The 22,265-nt window shown below is 40.0% G+C and overlaps 1 protein-coding gene across 1 annotated transcript; it reads right to left on the bottom strand.

The window, feature by feature from the left end:
* Nucleotides 1-146: 146 nt before the first annotated feature.
* Nucleotides 147-13,294, bottom strand: adam28 (ADAM metallopeptidase domain 28). Its single transcript, XM_026344354.1, has 22 exons — nucleotides 13,159-13,294; nucleotides 10,884-10,972; nucleotides 10,715-10,791; nucleotides 10,246-10,324; nucleotides 10,027-10,103; nucleotides 9,374-9,557; nucleotides 9,192-9,254; nucleotides 8,957-9,028; nucleotides 8,600-8,769; nucleotides 7,975-8,056; nucleotides 6,564-6,697; nucleotides 5,832-6,009; nucleotides 4,208-4,297; nucleotides 3,686-3,881; nucleotides 3,493-3,598; nucleotides 3,254-3,410; nucleotides 3,015-3,095; nucleotides 2,682-2,775; nucleotides 2,447-2,552; nucleotides 2,126-2,207; nucleotides 1,942-2,037; nucleotides 147-1,533 (listed from the first exon to the last, which is right to left on the bottom strand). The coding sequence occupies exons 1-22, from the start codon at nucleotides 13,214-13,216 to the stop codon at nucleotides 1,501-1,503; spliced, it is 2,304 nt and encodes a 767-aa protein (XP_026200139.1). The 5' UTR covers nucleotides 13,217-13,294; the 3' UTR covers nucleotides 147-1,500.
* Nucleotides 13,295-22,265: the final 8,971 nt, after the last annotated feature.

Genomic DNA, 22,265 nt, shown 5'->3' with positions numbered 1-22,265 from the left:
TCCAAGTTAAAGAATTTTGATGATTTTGATAATTATGTCTTGTGTTCACAGCTCATTCTTCACCTAGCGGCCAAAATTACTGAGATACTAAGATAAGAAGATTTCATGAAAATGTTCCCACATATAGAAATAACATTTCAGCACAGTGTCATTTGTGTTACTTTATTTATTTCTCCATTAATGTACAATAAGCGTACCTGTTTCCAACAACACATCCGAGGCACTCTCCCTTAGAGCTGCCTTTTACTACAACACCTCTTTCACTGGGAGCATCTGGAGTTAATGCCTTGCTCAAGGACAGCCAGTTAAACAAGGAAGAGTCGCTCACATTAACAGAGCACAAGACCTCCACATAGTGTTTGGTTGCACAGGTATTTGATAAATTGTGACATTTCCAGCCATTTGAAATGTTGCTGTTTGTTGTATATTCATATATTTAACCTGATGTTTTTGGCCTTGCAACACCCAAAAGCATCATGGTCATTTTGTATAGAAATAAATATAAAACTTTTGAGCTCATATAATGATTTTTGTATAGGTTATGTACATGTTCACATAGTAAACTTGAGAGAAGCAGCACAATCTGGTGTATACACAATGCAAACACGTATTTACATTAACCAAGTGGAACAGCGTACTCTGTTTAAAGTTTTGATTAAACATCAGGTAGTGTTCTCACAATAGAACATTCAAGTCATCACTTTTCTAATTTATGTAAACACAAAGTGACAGTCCTACATAAACATCATACCAAACTATATTTTCAAATTTTTCTCATTTTGAAGACTTGACATTTAACTACAAATTGTGATGTTCTAGCACTCAATACAACTTAAAAATTACATCTGCTCTTGTGCAATATATATTCATTCAGTATAACCTCAATATACTAAAAAATAAAAATAATAATAATAATAACAATAACCCCAACGCTGTAATAAAAAAAAAGTGCCTTGAAAATTCCTGGAATAACAGACCGACTGCGTGACATGCAAGTAGCTACAAAGAGATCAAGCAGAGAAAAATGTGAATGTAGAGAGAGAGAAATGAAGCATTCAGTAGATACGGTGTGAGGTGAGGTGACGGGGACAGGTGAACACAGGAGGTGTTAACACCACAGTGTGTCAGGAGTCATAACTTAGTCAAATCTGAATACACAGACATGACACATATTTTTAGAATCGGTAGAATCGGCACCCATTTAAAGATCATTGTTGTGGTGCAGTGTCTGAGAATGCAAAAAAAAAAATAGAAACTATGTATAAATTAAACTAAATAACAATTTGTACAGCGATTTGGCGCATGCTGCTCTCCAATTGGGATATTTTTTTTGTCAGTCAAATCAAAATCAACCTTGGTGCAAACACGCACTCGGGTGCTTCAGACAGCACTGAAATGAAAAAGGTGCAGAGGAAACCTTTGGCCAGGTCTCTTGTGATAAAAACGTCTCTTCCCTCTGGTCTCTTGTTAGTCTCCTTCTAGGTGGCACCTTATCAGATGTCAGACCTTAGGTGGAGGTACTGGCCTCAGAGCCTAGAGGACAAACCAGAAAGACGTCACTTAACCTCTGCTGGTCCTTTTCTTTCTTGCACATAATTAGATGAGTCAGCTTAGAAGCAGTTACACATCAGAACTTCTACTACGTCCTGACTCATGCTACACCTTCATAGTAGGTTTAGTCAACACACAGAAAATGTAGTGGTTCCCTTTTTGTCAGTTTGGATGTTAAGCTAAAATAGAACTACCTGTAGGTTCATATTCAACGAACATACAGATGTGAGCATTATGTCGATATCTGGACCTTGTCAGGACAGTGAAATGTCTCCGAATGTCAAATGACTGCTTTAACCTTTTCAGCTAGTTGGGTGCACTGAAACTGCAGCACGCATGTTCTGCACGCAGGTCACGTGCACTTTAAAAACAGTTTAAAATCAGAGTTACCTGACGTGCGTTTACGTAGGTGTTGGTTGGGGGTTTAGGTCTGTTCCCTGCTGGAGGTGGTGGAGGTGGAGGTCCTTTGGGCTTTGGCCTTTCAGCCTAAAATGCCAGGTATTGTTAGGAAATGCTCTCAATACCTATTTATATAAGTAGATATGAGTCAGTAGAGCATGTTTCAGCACATTACCTGCGGCGCTGGCTTTGGCGGATCTCTGTTAAAACAGTGGTTGTAGTTATCCACGGCTACCTGCACCCTCTGGGTGGGGGCACTGTGATGGGGAAAGAGTTAATCAGCTGGCTTTCAAACACTGCAAAGGAAGGTTTACAGCAGGGACGTGCAGAAACATTTAGCAGGACGGGGGCTCAAATGAAAATAAAAGTGTAGGGATCTATTTGAATTTATGCAAAATCTATCAAATGTTCATATACTGAGAAGTAAGCTGTCAGAAAAAAAAGGCACGTGCCTGGTTTACAGTGACACAGTCAAACCAAGACCTGTAAAACTCACCTTCTCAACTTGGTCTGCTGCCGTTTCCTCCAGATGCAGCCGATCACTAGAGCGATGATACCCAGAACTGCTAGTGTAACTGTCACGGCGATAGCAACCACTACACCTGCAGAGACGGGAAAACAGATGTTTTGTTGGGATGCAGTAGTTAGTGGTTCAATTCATCTTTTAGTCAAATTCTCCATGAAGCACGCATACTGTTTTATATAGTCATATTTATGTGTTAAGTATGTACCAGTTACAGGAGGTGTGAATTCTCTATCCTGGCTAATACAGTTAGGCGGCATCCATCCAGGCTTACACTGACACTCGCTTCTGTGATTGCACACCTGGAGAGCACAGAGACGGTCACACCACTGGCAGAAGGTTTTTTTACAATGTTATAATAATTCATAAGTCATTTTTACACATTTTCACCAACAGTTTCAGTAACCCAGTGATCCGAGAACACAAGACTGGACATAAAAAACCAAAGTATCTTTCGAGTTGGAGAGTGCAGACACTGCAACACAAGGTTGCACAATGACTGAGTTCTATACAAGTCAGAGCAGTGTTAGCATGTACTCACAGCATTGCCTGGGCATTTTGCAGAGCAGTTTGTGTTTCTGTAAGCCGTCTCGAGCTCCACGCACTGATTCTGGCTGCACACCTTGGAAAAGTACAGTACTTTGTTAAACACTGTGGGTGTCAAATCATTTTTAATTTGAAGTTTTAAACATCTTCTCATCTGGTTGTGATCCAATCATGACCGTGAAGCATTTCTATAGAATGAGTAACAGTGGACGGTAAGGTGACACTTCCTGTTACCTTTCCATCCCCACATTTAGTCCCACTGTCCACCTGGCCGTAGTCTTGGGTGTAGTCCTCAAAGAAAGTTGCCTTGCATGTGTTTACCCTAACCATACGGCCATAGTTCGGGCTGTCGTTGCCATCGCTGCAGAACAGCTTCCCACAGAAAATATCCCTGTGAAGTAAAGAGTTGATGTGTTGAACTCTAGTGAGGATCACGTGCACAGTGTTTGACTGTGTGCTTTGCTGATGCTCACTGTTGCTGGCAGGGGATGAACTGGTCTTTCGAAGGTCGTGTGCAGAAGGCATAGTAGACTCCTCTTGTGTTGTGGCTATAGCAGGATGCTGGGGCCTCTCTAGCACCTGGTGACATGGAGGCATGTGTTGATGTGTGTTTAACATAATAGGACAGCAAAGTGTCCAACATCAATGTAAGAACAAGATACTCACTTGGTCCATACATCCTGATGCACTGGTTTGGCCTCTGTGGACACTTGCCGTTGTAGCAGTACCCCAGACCTCCTTCGCACGGGAGACCGTTCACAGCGAAGACGTCCTCGGGACAGGTGGCGCTCTTCCCGTCACAGTACTCTGCCAGGTCACACTCATCCTGCTTCTCGCGGCACATCTGGGAGCGAGGAGAGATCTGTGTGGAGGTGGCAGGACGGTCAGTCAGATTCAAGATCATCTCATCAGTTACTTTACTTAAGGTACATTTATATTAAAACTTTATGCATGTACTAATACGCCTGCATTGTGAGCCTGCCTCACTGTATTAACCCTGCCTCGCTCTGCCTTAGTTGTGATGGGAAAAGTATTTGTCATTTGTACTATCCCAAAATGGCCACTAGAGGGCTGTGTTGGCTCACACATGTCCATTAAAGGAGGTTTTCATGCAGAAATTCCACTGTATAAAAAAAGGATGTCCTTTGCATCAAGTCCAGTATCATTTAGTATTTCATGTTTACTCACCTTACAGTTGTTACAGCACTCGCCGTCAGCACACTGCGAGCCGTCTTTGTAGGTGCAGGTGGTGGCGTTGCAGCATGGGTTCTTGCATTCCTACAAAGACAATGAAGAAGACACAGTTCATTAAATGTCCTTTTAGATTGTTTTTGACTTATTAATAACCTAGGTTAGTTTCAAATCCATATATGTAATGGAAATAGAATAGAAATAGTTACAGTAGAATTTAGATGTTCATGTGCTGATATCCCCCACTGCGTTCAGAACAACCCCACCCACAAGGTCCACATGACTTTTTTTTTAAAAATTCTTTTGTGGGGTACGGGATGGAGGAGCTGAAAGTTGTGGTGAGTTTGTTTTTGGTTTATGGGTTGGCTGAATACCAGCACAGGCGAAAACAGGTCTGAACAAATACACAGCTCAGCATCACGATTCTCGTTGGAATGTTCTGTTCTTTAGCTTCACTGCTCTGCTTTCCAGATCTGTGCTCCAGTTACATGTTGCAGTAACGTGCTGGTCATCTAACTACAACTGAAGCATGTTCAGAAAAGCTGGACACGCTGCCCCACCTGGACTGGCAGGTGTCTGACTGACGGGCGTTGTTTCCAAAATTGAAGCTATCAGTTCACTTATACAAGAAGACACGCTTCACATGTCCTAGAAATCTGTGTCGGTGCATGTCAGACAGCTTCATAGCTGAAAACCTACTGTAGTGACTAAAAGAGTCAAGAGCAGACAAAGAAGACAAGGTCTTGAGCCTTCGCCACAGAAAACAATGGCCTTGAGGCAGACTTGCTGTCTGAGCACATGCAAACTGTTTCACAGTCAACACAGACAAATCCCTACCTGCTCCACTCTCAGGTGTTTGATTTTAATTAAACAGACTCTAACTTTAAACCTCATGCATGAGTTAGGAAAAACAAACAGATTTCAGTGTAAGCCTAATCGAACCAAACCTTTCTGTAAAACCTAAATCCATTTTTAAATTTCAAACACAATTAATACTTGTGGGAGTTAAATATAAGAATAAATCTGCTCACTCACATTACTAAACAGTTATTAAGATATAAAAAACATATAATTTACAAAAAATGAAGGCAAATAACTCAAGCTGAGTTTACGCCATGAGTCATTATAGAAATGGATATACACTGTTCCTGGTTAGGAGCTAAAATCAAATCTGTCCGTCTGTCTGTCTGTCTGAATTTGTATTAAATATCATCTGTTATTCTTTTGTAATATCGATCGTTTAAAAATAACTAAACTCATCTTCAATATATTTATATATTATATTTATAATACACATAACCGCAGATTACACAAACAAGACCTGACACAGTTTGTCCAGTGTTGCGTGACGTGACTCATCTACTGCCTGTGCCAGCTCAGCGAGTTCAATGACAGTCACTCCAACAATGAAACCTTTGCTTCACTAACCTGTATTAAAGTCAAGGTTTTTTGTTGTTTTTGTCAGCTGAAAGCAAATATTTTGCTTGACAAACAAGAAAACGTTGATCACAATGAAACTTGTGTGAACCTGGGCATTTTGAGTTTGTGGAAGAGCCGTGAGAAAGAACTTCCTCTGAAGTATTTCGGAGCAGCAATACATCATCTCTGTCACTTTATTTACCTCCACAGTGCCACAGTCACACTGTTCTCCAGCCTCCACAAAGCCGTTCCCGCAAACCGCAGGAGCCACAATGCTCCTGAAGTCCGGTTTGTCCAGAATGCAGCTGGGGCTGCGGCTTGTCAGGTATTTTTCATAGTTACTGGTGCTGCAGCTGCTGAAGGTCCGAGGAATGTTCCAGCTGTGGAAAAGCAACATGGTTTCCATGTCAGCGCCACGGTCACATTCTTTGAACTACAATTAGTTTTTCTTTGAGATTGGATCCAGCTTGTTCTACAGGCCTGTCATGCAGCACGGCACAGACTGTGCTAAAAACAGACTTATTAGCTTCTAACTTGTAGTTTTCAGTCCCAAATGTGGATGAATCCAGTGACATTACTTCATGAAAATGATCGTACGTCCTACATCTGGAAGCTCACTCTGATGTGGAAACATTGTGAAGTTCCTCTTCAAAAAGGCTTATTGTTCGTGTTTGGCTTTAGCACAGATTAAATGTCACACAACAGTCGAGTGACAGCTTGGGAACAAGGGATTGTCCTATTTAAAAGTGAAGGGCCGCTTCCCTTACTGAAAATAGCATTCTCTCTTTTAAGGTGTGTTTCTCCCTCCGTGATTATTGAGCATGTTTATAGTTGATGTTTAAGTGGCTCTAAATCAATAATTGTCTATGGTGCAGCTAAATCCTCATTACAAGCTTTTAAAAGCTACTTTTCTACATTTAAACTACTTTCCTACCTGAGGGCTGCAGCCATGATGCAGCTATCAGCAGAACAGATACAGGTGCTGGAGTCGTCGTGGTCCATGCCCAGGTTATGGCCCATCTCGTGAGCCAGCGTCGCTCCGACTGCGATGGCCTGGTCATTGTGATCCTGACATGTGACAAATCAGAAACATTTTAGAAACAACTGCACACTTTTCTTATTTTTTTCTTATTGATTTGATTCCAGCAGCGTGTACCAGCACGTGTAAGGAAATCTTAAATTTCTTGGCAACATCCCATAGAGAACTACCTTCCTTTCTCAGTATAGACTGAAGAGTTTCTATGGAAAATTATCTAGTTTAGGTTCTAGTTTATTCTAGTCCATCTAAGTTTATTTGCTATTATTCTAATTTAAGACTATCCATACTTGAATTTCTTCAGGTTTAACTGTGATTGATGTGATTGTGACTATAAAAGGTCATGTTTGTAGTCTTAGATGTTTTAACTACTGATTTAATGATAACACATGAATGAGGAACATGCTGTCTGTGCTTTAATCTTCCTTTTACACTTCAGTAAAACAACAACAGTGATTTCGTTTTTTTTTTTACTTTTTCTTCCAGTGTATGAATGGATTCTCTTTAACGTGGTCCCTGTTATCATCGTCATTCCATTATGCTAGAACATGATAATAAAATACAGGCAGCTCTATTTCCTCATTTTCCAACCAGTAATCTTTGACATTTCATGAGTCTAGACATGCTCTTTACTACTGGAAGATTTTCAAACCAGAATGAGAAAAAAGGGACACTTCCTCTTCAAACAAAGAAATAATACAAAGGGGTAGAATATCACTTACTGATGCTAGTAGGGGCATTGATAGGTAATAAGTAAATCAAATCAATATCTGATCATGGTGCTGGATGACAAGTTAATAGACCACCAGCGTCTTTATAGTTCATCCTAAAGGGAACATGAATGTCTCTACCTAATGTCGTGCCAGTGCATCCAATAGTTTCAGTGTCATTTCATTCCACATAAACCACAAATAGGAACTACATGGTGAAGCAAAAAGAACCACTTAAGTCAGCAGGATACATCGTCTGGGAATGCCACATGTCTGAAATACATTTTGTTTCAATCTAGAAAATTGTCTGATAACTAACTAACTAAATAATAACAACTAAACCTACAGGAAGAGTCACCATCAGCGTAACTATAATTCATAGTCTAAGAACCATGAATATCTGTATTCTATTAAAAACCAAACATATCAACCCTATGGTGGCTCTACAGGGATGAAGTGACTCTGTGAATCTCTGCACAAACGTCCACAACTATCCAGCCAATGTTTGTTGAGATATTTTAGCACTGTTCTAAAGTGATGCATCGACCACCCATCGAGCCGTGTGCTGAAAGTCTTCCTGTCTACCTGGAACACCTTACCTGTATTACGCCAACAGAGTGACCCGAGCAAAGAGTCCCAATAAAGGCTAGTCCCACAGTTGCTCCTTCAAAGTCTATGCCACTGAAAGAGAACGCGAGAAACAAATCATATTAAATCTAGCAACAATATGACGTACTTTCCTCCATCCATCCATCAAATGTGATGGAGACTAAACAAGTTTATCAGTTTCACTGGTGTGGTCTTTTTTAGTTTTGAACTGCTCAGGGTAAACAACTAAACTCACACTTACATGTTTTACTTTGGTTTGTTTGTGAGGATTCAAATGTAAAACTAACCACAGATACTCCTCAAGCACTAAGTAAATACAAATACACGCAAGTTCCACAAGATGCAGAAATCAAAAAGTTCCAGCACATAAAGAACTGATGCGTCAAAGTGGTTAAACTTGGGAAACAAATCTTGATAGCTTGAGTAATGCTGAGAAGAAAACCACAGCTTGAAACTTCCTTTTATTTAATAACGTCTGGTGCTGAGATCACTGGATTGTACTGGCTTTGCTGGCAGCTTGACTTCAACCGTCCGTGGGAGTGAGCAATAAAAGTCTAAAAATACAGTTTCTTGCATGAGCACAATTTGTTTCATTACACTAGTGTCTATACAGACCTGATCAGATGGGCATTGTCATTTGGCTTCCTTTTCAGCAGGTCATTGTTCCTCCAGTTCATGAAAGCGTCCAGGTTTGCCCCAGCAGGAGGGGTCACATTGATCAAGTCACGGCTGGACCAGATCTCCAGCCCCACCAGAGCGATGAAGGTCCTCAGGGGCTTGTATGCCTGAAGGAGATCAGAGAAAGAGAGGTGACGCTTTGAACAGAGCACGGGACCAATTCACCGATGACGAGTTAGGACTAGGTCCGTTTTCATTACGTCACAGTCAGATGCACTCAGTGTTACTGAGCAGCTGACGACAGCTATGTGTCATCTATGAATGACAGCATTAGTTCAGGAAGTCCAGACTCACCATGTTAACAAAGTTGACAATTTCAAAGACCCTCTTTCTCAGCGCTGTCTGATCTTGCTTCATCTTCAAATACTGAAATATCACATGATCATGTCAGAGCAAGGTCCCATCCTGTTTCACATCCAGCATTTGATGCATGAGAGATGACCCATGATTTGATCCCCACACACTTTGGCGTTAACCGAGTTATTAATCCACTAGAATCAGATCAAATAGAGACAGTATCGTACTGTACCTCACGGTTATCTGCAACAAGGTAGAGCTCAATATATTTCTGTTGCTGGACAATACTTATACCCTGTAGGACAAAATAATGAAGCAGAAAAAAACACTTTTAGTTCATGTGATAACAAATTTCCTTTACTTACTTCATCTACCCTCAAATAGTCCAAGGTGTTATGACAGTAACAGTGTTACCCCTGATCTGGAGCGGCTGCGGCTTGTGGGGGGTTCGAAGTCGTCGCTCCAGCTGGTGTTGGTGACACCACAAACTGCAGGTGTGGAGGACTGGTCGTTGACTGTCATTACTGCATGATCCAGCTCGTCCTCACCAGACAGGGGCTCGATCAGGTACCTCTGGGCGGATGTTCGGAAGTAGCCCCTAAACCAAGTTGACGTAAGTCAATCTTTTGTTTCTTGACATTGATTTCAGCAGAAATACTGTAATTCATTTTGTTGAGTGTGAGTGGACCCAAAAGACAGATGCCAACTCGATATTGCGAATAATTGAACTTTTGGCCTAAAGGGCTTAAAATTAATATTTAGCATTTTATCAGTGGAGTAAAGAGGATTACATTTGGAGGTTTCGACAAGTCTGCGAGGCATTTTGGAATCTTTCATCTAAGCCATAGACATTAATTCAGTGTTTACAACTCAGGTTATTTAACAACAGTTCATCCAGGTTAAAACTCTTGCCTCCACACGCTTACCTTAGTCCTTTATACAAACTAGAAAAACTGGTTCTTTGGCCTAGCTACTTGAGGTTCCATTAATCCATTAATTGTGTTTGAAATGTGACTAAGGATTCTTTGAGTATTTATTGACAGTTTAAAGCTGGTTTAAAAACTCACCTGAGTCCATCACAAGTGCTGATGCTAACAGATGATTTGCTGTCGTTCACGATCCTCCCATGATAGTAACAATGATCCTGGTAACGACATGAGCATGATGATGCATTTTCTACATTTTTACAAAAATAACATGATCAATCAAAATCAAATTAATGTTTGTATAATTTGCATTATAGCCTATTTAAAAAGCTGAATCTACAAATGTACTGAAACACTCACAATGTCATTTGGCCTTGTGGTGACTCGCTCCCCATCGTCTCGGTAGTAGGTCTCAGTGTAGTCTTTGGTGAGTAATTCACTGGTAATGAAAACTCATGTCATACAACTATTTGTCACCTCACTGTTTGTCGTCTATTACATTTCCTGTTACTTATGATTCGCCTCACTTATTTTTGAGAGCTGACATGAAAATGTTTCTGCTGGAAACAACTGAATTGAACACATTTGCATAAGAGAAGTGAGGCCAGAAGTCAGCTTATCAAAGGTTCTTCATAAAGAATGTAATTGTATAATTTGTCCAATGACACAGAAATAAAAGAATACATGGAAGTAAAAAAAAATAGCTTTAAACACGGCTATTTTCTTATCATGTTTAAACAGACCTAGTCCTTCAACAAAGAGCAAAAATCAGTCTTACAGTAAATCTCTCTCCGGATGTGCAGATGCTTTTGAGGAAGTTGAAACTTACAAATTTTTTTCCAGTTGCATTTCAATGTCTTTTCCTCCCACCGTTATGGCATACCTAAGAGTGTCTGGTCTGAGGTGCTGCAAAAAATAGAGGTGTAAAATTTATTTTTAAAAATTATTTTATCAGTTTCCATAACTAACGTCATAACCATGGCTCGATTACAACGTACCTCTGCATGCCTTTTTCTGACTGTGTGAAGCCTGACGGGTCGAACCACTTCGTAGTCCTTCACCTCTTCAAACACATTTCCATGGCTTTCTGTGAAGATGCAACACATATTATATGACTTTGTGATGAAAAAGAATACGTGGAGAGGGCATTTAAAAGGATAAACAGGCCCCATAGAGAAACTCATTATTTGACACTTCCACCCATATTAGTTTGAATAAAAAGCAGTGCTTAGTGAAATGTGGGGAATTATCTGTGTGGCCACGGTTAATAGCAGAACCATTAAGATTAGAGAAGGAGAGTCAAGATAGAAATAAACCAATGGGAACAGGAAACAAACAGTGATCTCTTGTGAAACAAACAGTTCAGACCACCTACAGATGAGGTTTTGAAGTGCTAAAAACATCACGGGCAAACCTATGCTGTTGTTTGAGGTCATTACCAGGAAAACATCACCATAACTATTTATGGTATAAGTGGAGCTTAAAAACAGCAAATGCTGGTATATCGTATAAAGACAAACACTATGACACCTGCTCCATTTCAAGGGATTATGTACAAAGATGCAAGTTTTAGAAGATGTTGTAGAAAGTTCAGAAACTTGGGCAACCGAGCTGTGCAGGATTTTCTATTATGCCTGTTTAACAGCGCATGACATATTAATATGAAGTGTGTACAGTATCAACAGAGCTCCACAGGGGACAACAGCTGCAAAAAAGAAGAGTTCCTTTGTAAATCTTCATCAGCAGAAACTCAAAAGATGCATATTTTCCCGTCAGGTTAAGCACACTAATGGGTTGGTTGGTTCTTGCTTACTGTCCTGCCACCATAAGACAGGTCTGCACTGATAAAAAGTTGGAATATTGCCCTACACAGCCGGGACATTGTTGGATTGGCCTGAAAGTAATATCTGTAGGAACTGTTCATGTTCTAGTCTACCATAAGGAAAACACACAACCATAATGAATAAAAACATTAAAAGTACCTCAGAATTGTAGTTAAGATAAATAGATTTAGTTACTTTAGTTACTTAATAAGTAAAAATGTAAACAAAATATCTTCGTTTATCTGAAATACGTTCAGTAGCTACAGTGACATCTGTGGGTACCAGACGTTCAATGATTACAAAACGTGTAATAAATTAAATAAAATAAATCTAACTTTTAATTTAATTTATGATTATTTTCCATATACGAGTAAGAATGTGTATACTTCCTACACAGTTCATGCAGTATTTTCCATCACATCTCTAAACTGAAGCTGACAGTCTACACTTTGAGCACATCCGCAATGTTTTATATCAAACTCTTGAAACTCAGCTTTATTTTAATTGATTTTATTTAATTTTTTTTAGAAATCAAAGCCTTGTGAGCTGTGTTGATGACAGTTTGTGAGCACAGTGTTCATTCACAGTACGAGTCAGATGAAACCAGTGAAGGACGAGTCTTTTCATTCTTTGTAGTGAATCCAACAGTCCACGATTGGTTATATTGCAACAACAACAAAAACAACAAGTACCACTTCATTGTTTTTGTTTTCTGTTCCTTATTCTGACAAATTTCTATCAGAAATTTATTTTCTCATGGATCACAAACTCAGTTCTGACAGTGTGTGTTTTTCCCAAATTTCCCTGCTCACTTCATCTTTCATGAGTTGTTGTCACCAAAGTAAAGAAACGTTTGGATCGAATATGACGAGGGTTGTTTGTAAGGAAATGACTAAGGCACTAAGGGAATTTCGGTGCTAACTTGTAGGCAGGTACTCAACAGCACCTGAGCGGGTGGTGACTTTGTTATGATCCAAAGTCCACCTCTGGCAAGTGTGTCACAACAGCAGAAACTCATTTAAAGTAAATCCCTCTGGATGTAGTGAGTATGATAACAGTGTAACAGCAACGGTTGGGTGTTACTGCACAGCAAGATAGATGTTAGACCAGACACACTATCATTGTGGCTGAGCCTTTGCTTTCTAATAATCGAGTAAATGCATTAGGTCTGGTTAACATTTGATCCCACACAGGTATTATTGTTGAAGGTAAGTTCAGGTAAAGTTAGATCAACCACAGTTTCAAGACAAACGATGGATACATGATTATACTGGCTTTAAGTTTATAGTCTATATGCATTTTATCTATGAGACATTATACGATAATGTAGATATTGTATGCAGTCTGACACAGGTTAAAGTGCTCTGAACAAAAAGCATAGGATGAAGCCAGGCTTTAGTTATTAATTAGCCGCTGGGGTGAGTGGAGGTAACAGTATCCAGTGACTTACCTGAGGGCTTGACTGAGGCATTTAGGATGAGAACCCACAATAGGAGAGTTCGCGTCATTGTCCAAGTGCAGACAGTTGCTGTAACAGAGCAGATGGGTGCTCTGATCAGGCTTTAATGCCGTCTACCTGCAGCGCTGTGTTGCTGCTGTCATGAGGCCACACCTTCACCCGTCCCCCTTCAAGAGAGTCACACTTCCTCATTGACACAACTCGCTCTCAACCGGCCTGAACACGCCTTTGCTTTTTTTTTGAGGAATGCAGGAAGAATACAGCTGAGAGTGTTGTGGTCAAAGCTTAACTTACATTCACCCATATTAGATTTCAGGACACACCTTCTTCTTACTGTCCTCATTCAGTCTACACAGACATACGAAAAGCATGATGCCTGTCAGTGGTTTTACACCTCGTACCATTCTGATGAATTTGATTTTAGCTGCTTCTTCCTTTTTTGCAGAAAAGCCATTGATCAGCAGTTTGACTCCTTTTGTATTGTGAATGACTCACTAACAGCATTAAACCATATGGTTGTTTCCACTTAAATCGCTTGTCACACTTGCATCATTGTGCCACAAAATCTGCCAAATATAGACATCAAAAGTGAGTTCTGTTCACAGTGCTTCTTCCTCTGCTCCACTGTCCTTCACCCACTGACACATGCTTACAGTCAGAGCTGAAACACAGTGTCAGAGGCCTAATGTGCACACTCCCTCAGAGACAGTCCACTGGCTGAACACTGGCTCGATGTAGGTGCAGAATGGTGAAGTTTAAGTAGATTTAGTCAGATTTGCTCTGCTCATGTTCAAAACTGGACTTGTGCTCTCAGGTTAACTGGTTCCTGTGCGTTGAAACCTTTCTCCGCACGCTCTAAACATTTTATCACAGAATTTTACGCTCACACTTTGTGAATGAACTGTGACAACTATCAAAAATCACCAGCCAATACAATTCAACCTGGAACCGACCAATCAATCACGTAATGGGGGAGGGTACAAACAAATTGCAAATTTACAAATGGAAATCATCATCATATACATGTGAGTATCTCAGGTTAGTAATGTTATGCTCCATTTGATTTGACTTTAGTATTATGGCTACTTGGTTCTTTACAACAGCAGTAGAAGTATTTTTTAATTTAGCTGTAGCATGAAATCATCTCATATTTATCTTTTTATGTGGTTCTTGATCGAGACAGGAAATAACAGCAGTCTTTAGAAACAGGAAAGAAGAACACACTAAAAGTATCAACAGAAATTCTAAGGAAAAAGGGGGGGGGGGGGGGGGGGTGGGGTATAATGCTGGTTCATCCAGTTTTATAATTCTGGTTCATTTCTCTGTGCCCCAGAGGACATGACCCAAATGTAGGTGTGGTGACCACTCCAAACTGGAACAACTCAGCCTTAGTTTCATCAAGCCTCACAACGTTTTCCCAACAGCACTGTGGTGTGTCAAGGTACTCTTTAGCAAACATGAGGTGTGTTGCAATGTTTTTAGGGAGAGGACACACAGCACTAGGTATGGTGTAAAAAGGAAACCACTAACCAACACGAAATTAGTGACGTGCAGTGGAGGGAGCATCATGATCCGTGGCTGCTTTGCTACCCCTGAACCTGTACGGCAAACGTGTTAGGGTGACTGTCTGCAAACTGATGATCAGAAGAAGCTGGTTGATGTAGCAGGACAATGACTCTCAACAGAGGTAAAAAAAGCAGTAAATCTACAACAGAAAGACTACTACAACTACACAATTATAGGTCAGCATGAGTTATTTTTACTTATTTATTTATTTTGTATATTATGTTTGACAATGTACAAAAATAACTGGTAAATTAAACTATCATCAAATAAATACAGTGGAGTAAAAGTAAACATAAAATGGTGATAATCCAGAAAAGTACACTTCTGCTCAGAAGTTTGGGATCACTTGCAAATTTCTTTGTTTTCTAAAGAAAAACAATTCACAATAATTTTATCCATTTCACAAACAATTAAAATTAATCAGATGACAATCAATCAATCAATTTTTCAATTGTCAGTCCTTTGTATCAAACTACTGGTATGGCTGCTAATTCAACTGAATCATTTTCTAAGGCTAATTGATTATGTGAAATGCCCTTTTGACTAAACAAAGAGAAAACAAATGAGAATGGCGTTCTTTAGGTTAGTTTAGTATCTGACCAACAGCAGGTTTTTATTTACAGGTTCCAATAGATACCAAAAGCAAGAAAGAAAGAACTGTCCTTACAAATCTGTCAGTCTATGTGAGGAAAACTTAAACTTTCTTATGATGCTGTTCACTACTCCCTTCAGAGAGCAGAACAACTGGTTCAAACAGGGACAGAACAAGGAGTGGGAGGCCCTGATGCACAACTGTGCAAGATACAAAAATCTGAGAGTGTGCAGTTTAAGACAAAGACGCTTCACAGGTCCTCAACTGGCAGCTGCACTGAATAGTACATGTCAAGTGTCAGCATCAACAGTGAAGAGAAGGGGTTCAGGATGCTGCACTTAAAATTGCCGTATCTCAGACTGGCCAACAAAAGCAACAGACATCGGAAACTGGAAGACTGGAAGAAAGTGTTGTCTACAGTTTGAGGTCTTCAGATCAAATAGAATAACATTTGTGAGATGCAGAGCAAATGAAAAGACGCTAGTACAGTGCTTAATACCTTTAGTCAAGTGTGGTGGAGGCAGCGTGATGGTCTGGGTGCTTTGGAGGTGGTAAGTTATAAGATTTACACAGAGTGGAAGAAAAGCTTTTAAATGGACAGCTAGAATGCTTAAGATCTTTTTTATGAAGGCAAAATGTGAAGAACAAATCATCATTTTCATTAAAATCATTATTTCTAACTCTGACTATATCAGCATGTCCAGTTCTTTTGCTATATTTCCCATTCAGACTAATTTCATGTGTGTTAACCTGGAAAACAATAAAATATCTAAGTGATCCAAAAATGTTTGAGCGGTACTTTATATGTACCTCACAATAGCGCACTACAGTAATGGAACAGTGCAATACTTGAGTAAATGTACTTACAGTACAGTAATTACCTTCCAGCTTTGGGTATAATTCAGTATTTGTGTGTGGAGGTTAACTAAATAGTATCTGGACATGATAAAACCCTGCTACTCATCACTTCAATGAATATGCTATCACAGTCACATGTCAAACTTCCCAACAGATTTGGGTTCATGAATCAAGGTTTAGGTATGAGGGGATGAGTATCTCCCCCAAGTGGTGAAATACTGTACATTATCACATGTGGACAACACTGATTAACATCAGAGTGAACAGAAATGATTGCAGCAACTCTGCCACTGTGATGCAACTTTTATGTTTCACCTTTTATGTCACAGCCAGTTGTTGCTCTAATGGTTTAGGTTTACAGAGTCGTGAAATTGTGATATGTGGTTGACATAGGCACTCAGGCACTGAAGTTCTACTGTTATATTTGCACCTGTTGTGTCTGTGTGTGATTATGGTTTTACATATTATTTTCACTAGAATGTATTTATATCTTTACAGGCAATAAAGGAAATATGAAAGAAAAGTTGGGGTTTCTTTTTGGTGCTGAGTATTTGAACTATACAGTAAATGTGTGGACATAGATTAATTAAGGACCTTAATGCTGATGATGGTGAGCTTGATGCATATTTACTAGTTCTTGTACAACAGTAGGACACTTTGGATGCACATACACAGGTGGACAGAATTGTTGGTACCCCTCTGTTAATGAAAGAAAACCCCACAATGGTCATGAAAATAACTTGAAACTGACTTTTAACTGATTTACCAGATGGCCAGATTCATTAGTTTGTTTTTTTTAATGATTCTGTTCAAAAGCAATGTCTGCTTTTCATTGGTTAATCTTAAGTAAATTTTGGTTAATTATTACTTTTGTCAGTTTCAAGTTACTTCAGTGACCTTTGTGGGCTTTCCTTTCATTCAACTATTTTGTCCGGTTGTGTACACTATAACAGTACGGCTTACAGTGTTGTTCTTTTTGTCTTGAGTTTGTATGAAGTCCAAGCCTATATACAGTAAATGAAGGCAGCTTCTACCCAAAGAGTTGATTTTAATCTTCTCAGATCACGTACATAGTCTTTTAAATGGAAGAGTGCTCCTTACATGGTTATCCTTCCAGCAGGTTCCATGTCTACATCTCTTACATTGACTGCTTCTGCTCACTTCCCTGTTACTAGACACATCTGTGCCTGGTGTGTACTAGTTTAGTTCTAGTTCGACTGTCTTCATGCTGAGATCCTGAAGGTCATTAGGGAACATAACATGTCCTTTAAATTTGGCAGAACCTAAAACTAATGTTGTCATTCACTCATCTTTCCCAAGCTGAAGCAGGACAGATGAAAACTGTCCTGTTCTTTATTTGTGGGACTACCTCACATTTCACCTGCTTATTCTGGGACCAAATTACATGAGAAAATGAGAAGAGCTGAAAACAGTGTGTGAATTGTGAATCCAGTAGTACAGAAGGTGTGATCACACTTGTTTCTTTGTAGGTGTGTGTACAACCTACACTTAGCATGTTATAAGTATCTTAGCTAATATCAGCCTCTGTTTCTTTGTCCTGTTTCACTTCAGTGACTGTTGCTGCGTCTCATGGTGTATCAGGGTTGTTCCATCCTTTGAAAGAATACAAAGACTTTAACTTCAGTTATATGTATATGTTCTCATGTTTTCTGATGTTTGTTTCACCAGGAAAGAAAAAAAAAAAACAATCCTGATTTTTGTTATTATCAGCCTGTGGACGAACAGTAAGAGCACCTGGATGTGTTGGGCATTAAGACTGACTGTATTGGATTTTTGCTTTTGACTGGTGGGTGGTGTAAACTCAGAATGAGGAAGTGAATTCATGTTACCTCTGTTTAATGATCAGAGGCATAAACGAATCAGACACCGTTACCGATTTTTCCTAGTGTCCACCAGAAGACTGAATACAACCATTGTCCAGTGTATGTGGTACTGTCTATTAGCTGGAACCACACAATGGCATGAGTCACATCTTATATGTGCATTGTTACTCCACCACGACTATCTATTTGGCCACTTAATCAATAGTTCCTTTTAGTACAAAATATAATCAACTAATACTTCATGATGTATTATTACTTATCATTAAGTGGTTAAATTAGTTCCACCTTTATCAGCTTCACCATTAATAATGTACCCAAATGCAATTCTTTTCTCATTTCTAATCATTCTGCATTGCTGTGGCTGGTATTTATATACTTTTACTTTACTATTTTTAGTATTTTTAGTTTTTTCATTTAAGGAAATAATGAAAATCTTAAACTTATATTTATATTGCAGTAGTTACGTTACTTGTACAGAAGTAAAACATCTGAATGGAAAATAATTCACCAGCTGCTGGTGTGTCTGTGGGTGCAGCCATCTCACACACACACACACACACCCACCCGCGCGCACACACACACACACACACACACACACACACACACACACACACACACACACACACACACACACCCACCCACCAACCCACACACACAGAGATCTGCTTTGTAACACAGTAATGTATGATAATGAAATATGCATTTTGAGTTTCATGATCCCAGTATGAGTATTATATTAAATGATTTTCATTAATTTAGCTAGATGACACTGCGCATGGTTGTTTAAATCAGACTGACATTAGACCAGAGCCCACACATGAATCATTATTAAAGTGTTTTCACCACTGGTTTGCACTTCACTACATCACCACCAGAGAGCAGTGTCTGCCTTTCATAAACTCACAGAACCAAACCTGAGCAGCCTGGTTTGGACTTTAACACAACATCCAATCTCTCACAGTGATGCACAACGTGTGACATGGAGACTTAAGGTATGTTAAACATAATTTAAGTGATGGAGGCAGCAGTTTATTTTAAACATGCTGAAGTCAGTGATATCCCCTCACTCGTATCAGTGTGTTTATTTGTTCTCCAAACAAATGACATCTTTCACTCCAACCAGACTGGAAGCTACTCGCTGTGTCTTTGTGCACAGTTTGAGTCTGTTCTGCCTGTTTGGCTGTCAGCTGCCCACCCCTGGGGTCTGATGATGATACTGAATGGCCCGGGCAGTGGGAGGACAGCTTGCTTGCGTGACTGAACCTCTGTGGAAAAATGTGACTTTATTGACTTCGTACGCAGAAAGTGCGACAGCAGAAACTATGTTGCTGATGGAGTCCTGCCAGGAACACTGCACTCTGTTCCACGCTGCCGGTCTGACCTTGATGATCAAAGATGAATCAGCGTTCAGATTTGACCAAATTCCCTTCAGGCTAAGATCCATACCACATCACGGCTGTGGAACAGGTTCAGATCCATGCTGAAATGTGTCAGATCTTATTGTGAAAGATTCCAGATGTAATCTTTTAGCTGTTGGACAGAACATTTCATAACCTGTACTCTAATGATACCACAGTCATGTGATCTGAATTAGTTTAAGAGCATTACTGCCAACTTATGTTTAAGACAAACGTAACCAAAAACTGGTATTTAGTCAGAACAGGACATCCCAAAATGTCCCAAATACAAAGTCCAGATTTCTAGACAGAGATTTGTTTGTTGTTGGCCTTACTGCCTCCGTGTGATGAAGAGGAGCCTCTGTAGTCTGCGTCCATTGATCATTCTTCTTGGTACAGCTGAGTCATGGTGACCTCACATGAGCTTTGGACAATGCCAACCTGACCAAATCTGATCAGCCATAGTAACTGCAAGACCCCGTGTGGGCGTGAAGGACTTTTAATTTCTAATTCAAGATTCAAAAAACGCTATTAATCCTGGGCTGGTGGGATAATAATATACAGTATATGCTTAATAATATAACATTGTATTGCATGAAGCTATATGTTTGTACTGCTTTAGAGAATGGTGCGCCCTGTGAATGTCAAATCTTAACTCTGCAACTCGAGTGTGTAAAAATGTTGTATTTTACAGTATTTGTAAAGTGCTGTAGCAATAAATGTATTTAGTTTACCCCAGTGGATGTTATACAGTTTCATTCAGAGCTAAATCTAAACCAAGGTTTCCTTTAACTTGATGATTCAACCTGATAATTGTCACTTCTCTAAAAAATAAAGGCAGTTCCCTGTCATCAGTCCCTGCTGCTGTGGAGCGGAGAAGCAGGGACTGTGCTGAGGACTCATCCTCCACACATCACAGCACAGAGCCAGCGACATAAAGACAAAGAGTGAAAGGAGGAAAATAAATGGAAGCTGAAGCGTAAAGGCTCTCATGCGAGTCCAAACACATTCTTCACCCTAAGCCAGTGCAGAACTTTATGCAACACTGGGTCGATCTATCTTTTCTGTTTAACTTTGTTCTGTCGTGCTTTCGTGCAAACCATTCCACCTCTGCAACAAATCTCCCCGTTAGGATCAACTTCTCCGCTGTTTGGAAGTCTGTATTTATGTTGTTTAGCTTGTGCCTTTGAGCCATTCTCGCCGTGCTTTGAATCCATTCCTAGTCTCTGTGCGTGCATTTTGGAACAGTAATAACACATCTGTGGGGACGACTGTATTGTCTTTGTATTTCTACAGGATCTTGACTGCAGAAATGTTGCTGACAGCTGGAAGATGAAGGCCTGAGCTGCATTAGCTACACTATACACTTGGCTGTAATTTGTTTTGGCCACGTGCTGCTGCCTCGGACTGGAGCGTGGGGATGATGCCTGCCCTGCTGTCCTTTCTGCTGCCAACATTTCACTCAGCATTCTTTAGTGTAATGCTCGATTCTGTACCTTATGTATCCATTGTAGTACTGCACTGTGCATGCTGAGTTGTTTCCTAACGCTGTGGCGTGACTGTTGACCTAATTTCAGCGTGTCCTTCTTTATCTCCCACTGCTACTCTCTCTACTTTTCTCCTCTTTGTTGTTGTCATATACGTTATTATGCGTTTCATTTGAGGTGAACAGTTCCAGGCTGCTTTGGGTTTTCACTACTGATATTTGCTCACACCCAACTGTCTCTAGTATCTACCCTGGGTGCAGATACAGAAGACTCAGAGGGTGAGTTAAGTCATCCTCAAGGCAGATTTCTGTGACGGACTGACTGGTTTGAACCAGCTCTCAGTTCCATATCAAGGCTACTGCACTAAGCACTTTAAAATCTCCCTGAGCTCATAGAATTTCTTAAAAGAGCAGCTGATAGACTTCCTCTTAATCTGTCTACTTTCAGGACTATTCAGCACTGATGCATTTTTCATGCAGCACACTTTCTATTGGATGTTCTGTCGCTTCATTTTGTTGTATCAGACAATCTGAGCAAACACAACATTTTAAATGAGATAATGTAATACCAACTGGTCCTGTTCTGCTTCTGGTCTCTAAGCTATTTGTAAATCTCTGGGACTGCTCAGAGTAAGACATTATCTACAAATAGGAAAAACTCGGAACAATAGTTTCCCAGAATTTAACGACCTTCCAAAAGGAGTCTAAGTACGCAGAAGTCGGGAAGGAACTGCCGTCATTTCTCATGTCAATTAACATAACTTACCATGATCCTCAAACCTTTAGGAGAATGTTATATGGGCTGATGATTCAACAGTTGAACTGTTGGGGTCTTGTTACATTTGGTGCAAACCAAACACAGAACATCATTCTGAGGTGAAGCTTGGAGGTGTAATGTTTGCTGTGTGCCAGGGCCACTGCCAGAATATCCTGAACATCAGGTCATTGGTCTGTGAGTTGAAGCTCAATCGATCAGAACCTTGAGAAAACAGCCGTGAAGCTTTTGGCTTTGTTGTGCTGTTCATGAAACTGTACTCCTCTGGTAGGAAGCTTCTCCTGACCTTTTGATCAGAGCTGTAAAATAAGAGGTGCTTCATTTTGAATAAGTGATGGTTTCCTCTGTGTCTTAGCAGCAGTCTAGTTGTGTGGCTGAAAGTACCTCGGTCTGTCTGCGATGCCTGCACTCTGAGACGAGGATGAGTCACGTTCCCATGTTTCTGCTTTTGGATAAGAGAAGTGCAAGCAGATTCAAAGACGGAGCCGTAGTTTCACATCATCTGGAGAAATATTTTAAGTCATACTTTCTTAGTCTCTGCACTACATAACCACAACTACAATTTATACAAATATAAATG

This window comes from Anabas testudineus, chromosome 9 (genome assembly GCF_900324465.2).
Source record: "Anabas testudineus chromosome 9, fAnaTes1.2, whole genome shotgun sequence".
NCBI classification, from domain to species: domain Eukaryota; kingdom Metazoa; phylum Chordata; class Actinopteri; order Anabantiformes; family Anabantidae; genus Anabas; species Anabas testudineus.
This window is presented reverse-complemented; position numbering and strand designations above follow the sequence as displayed.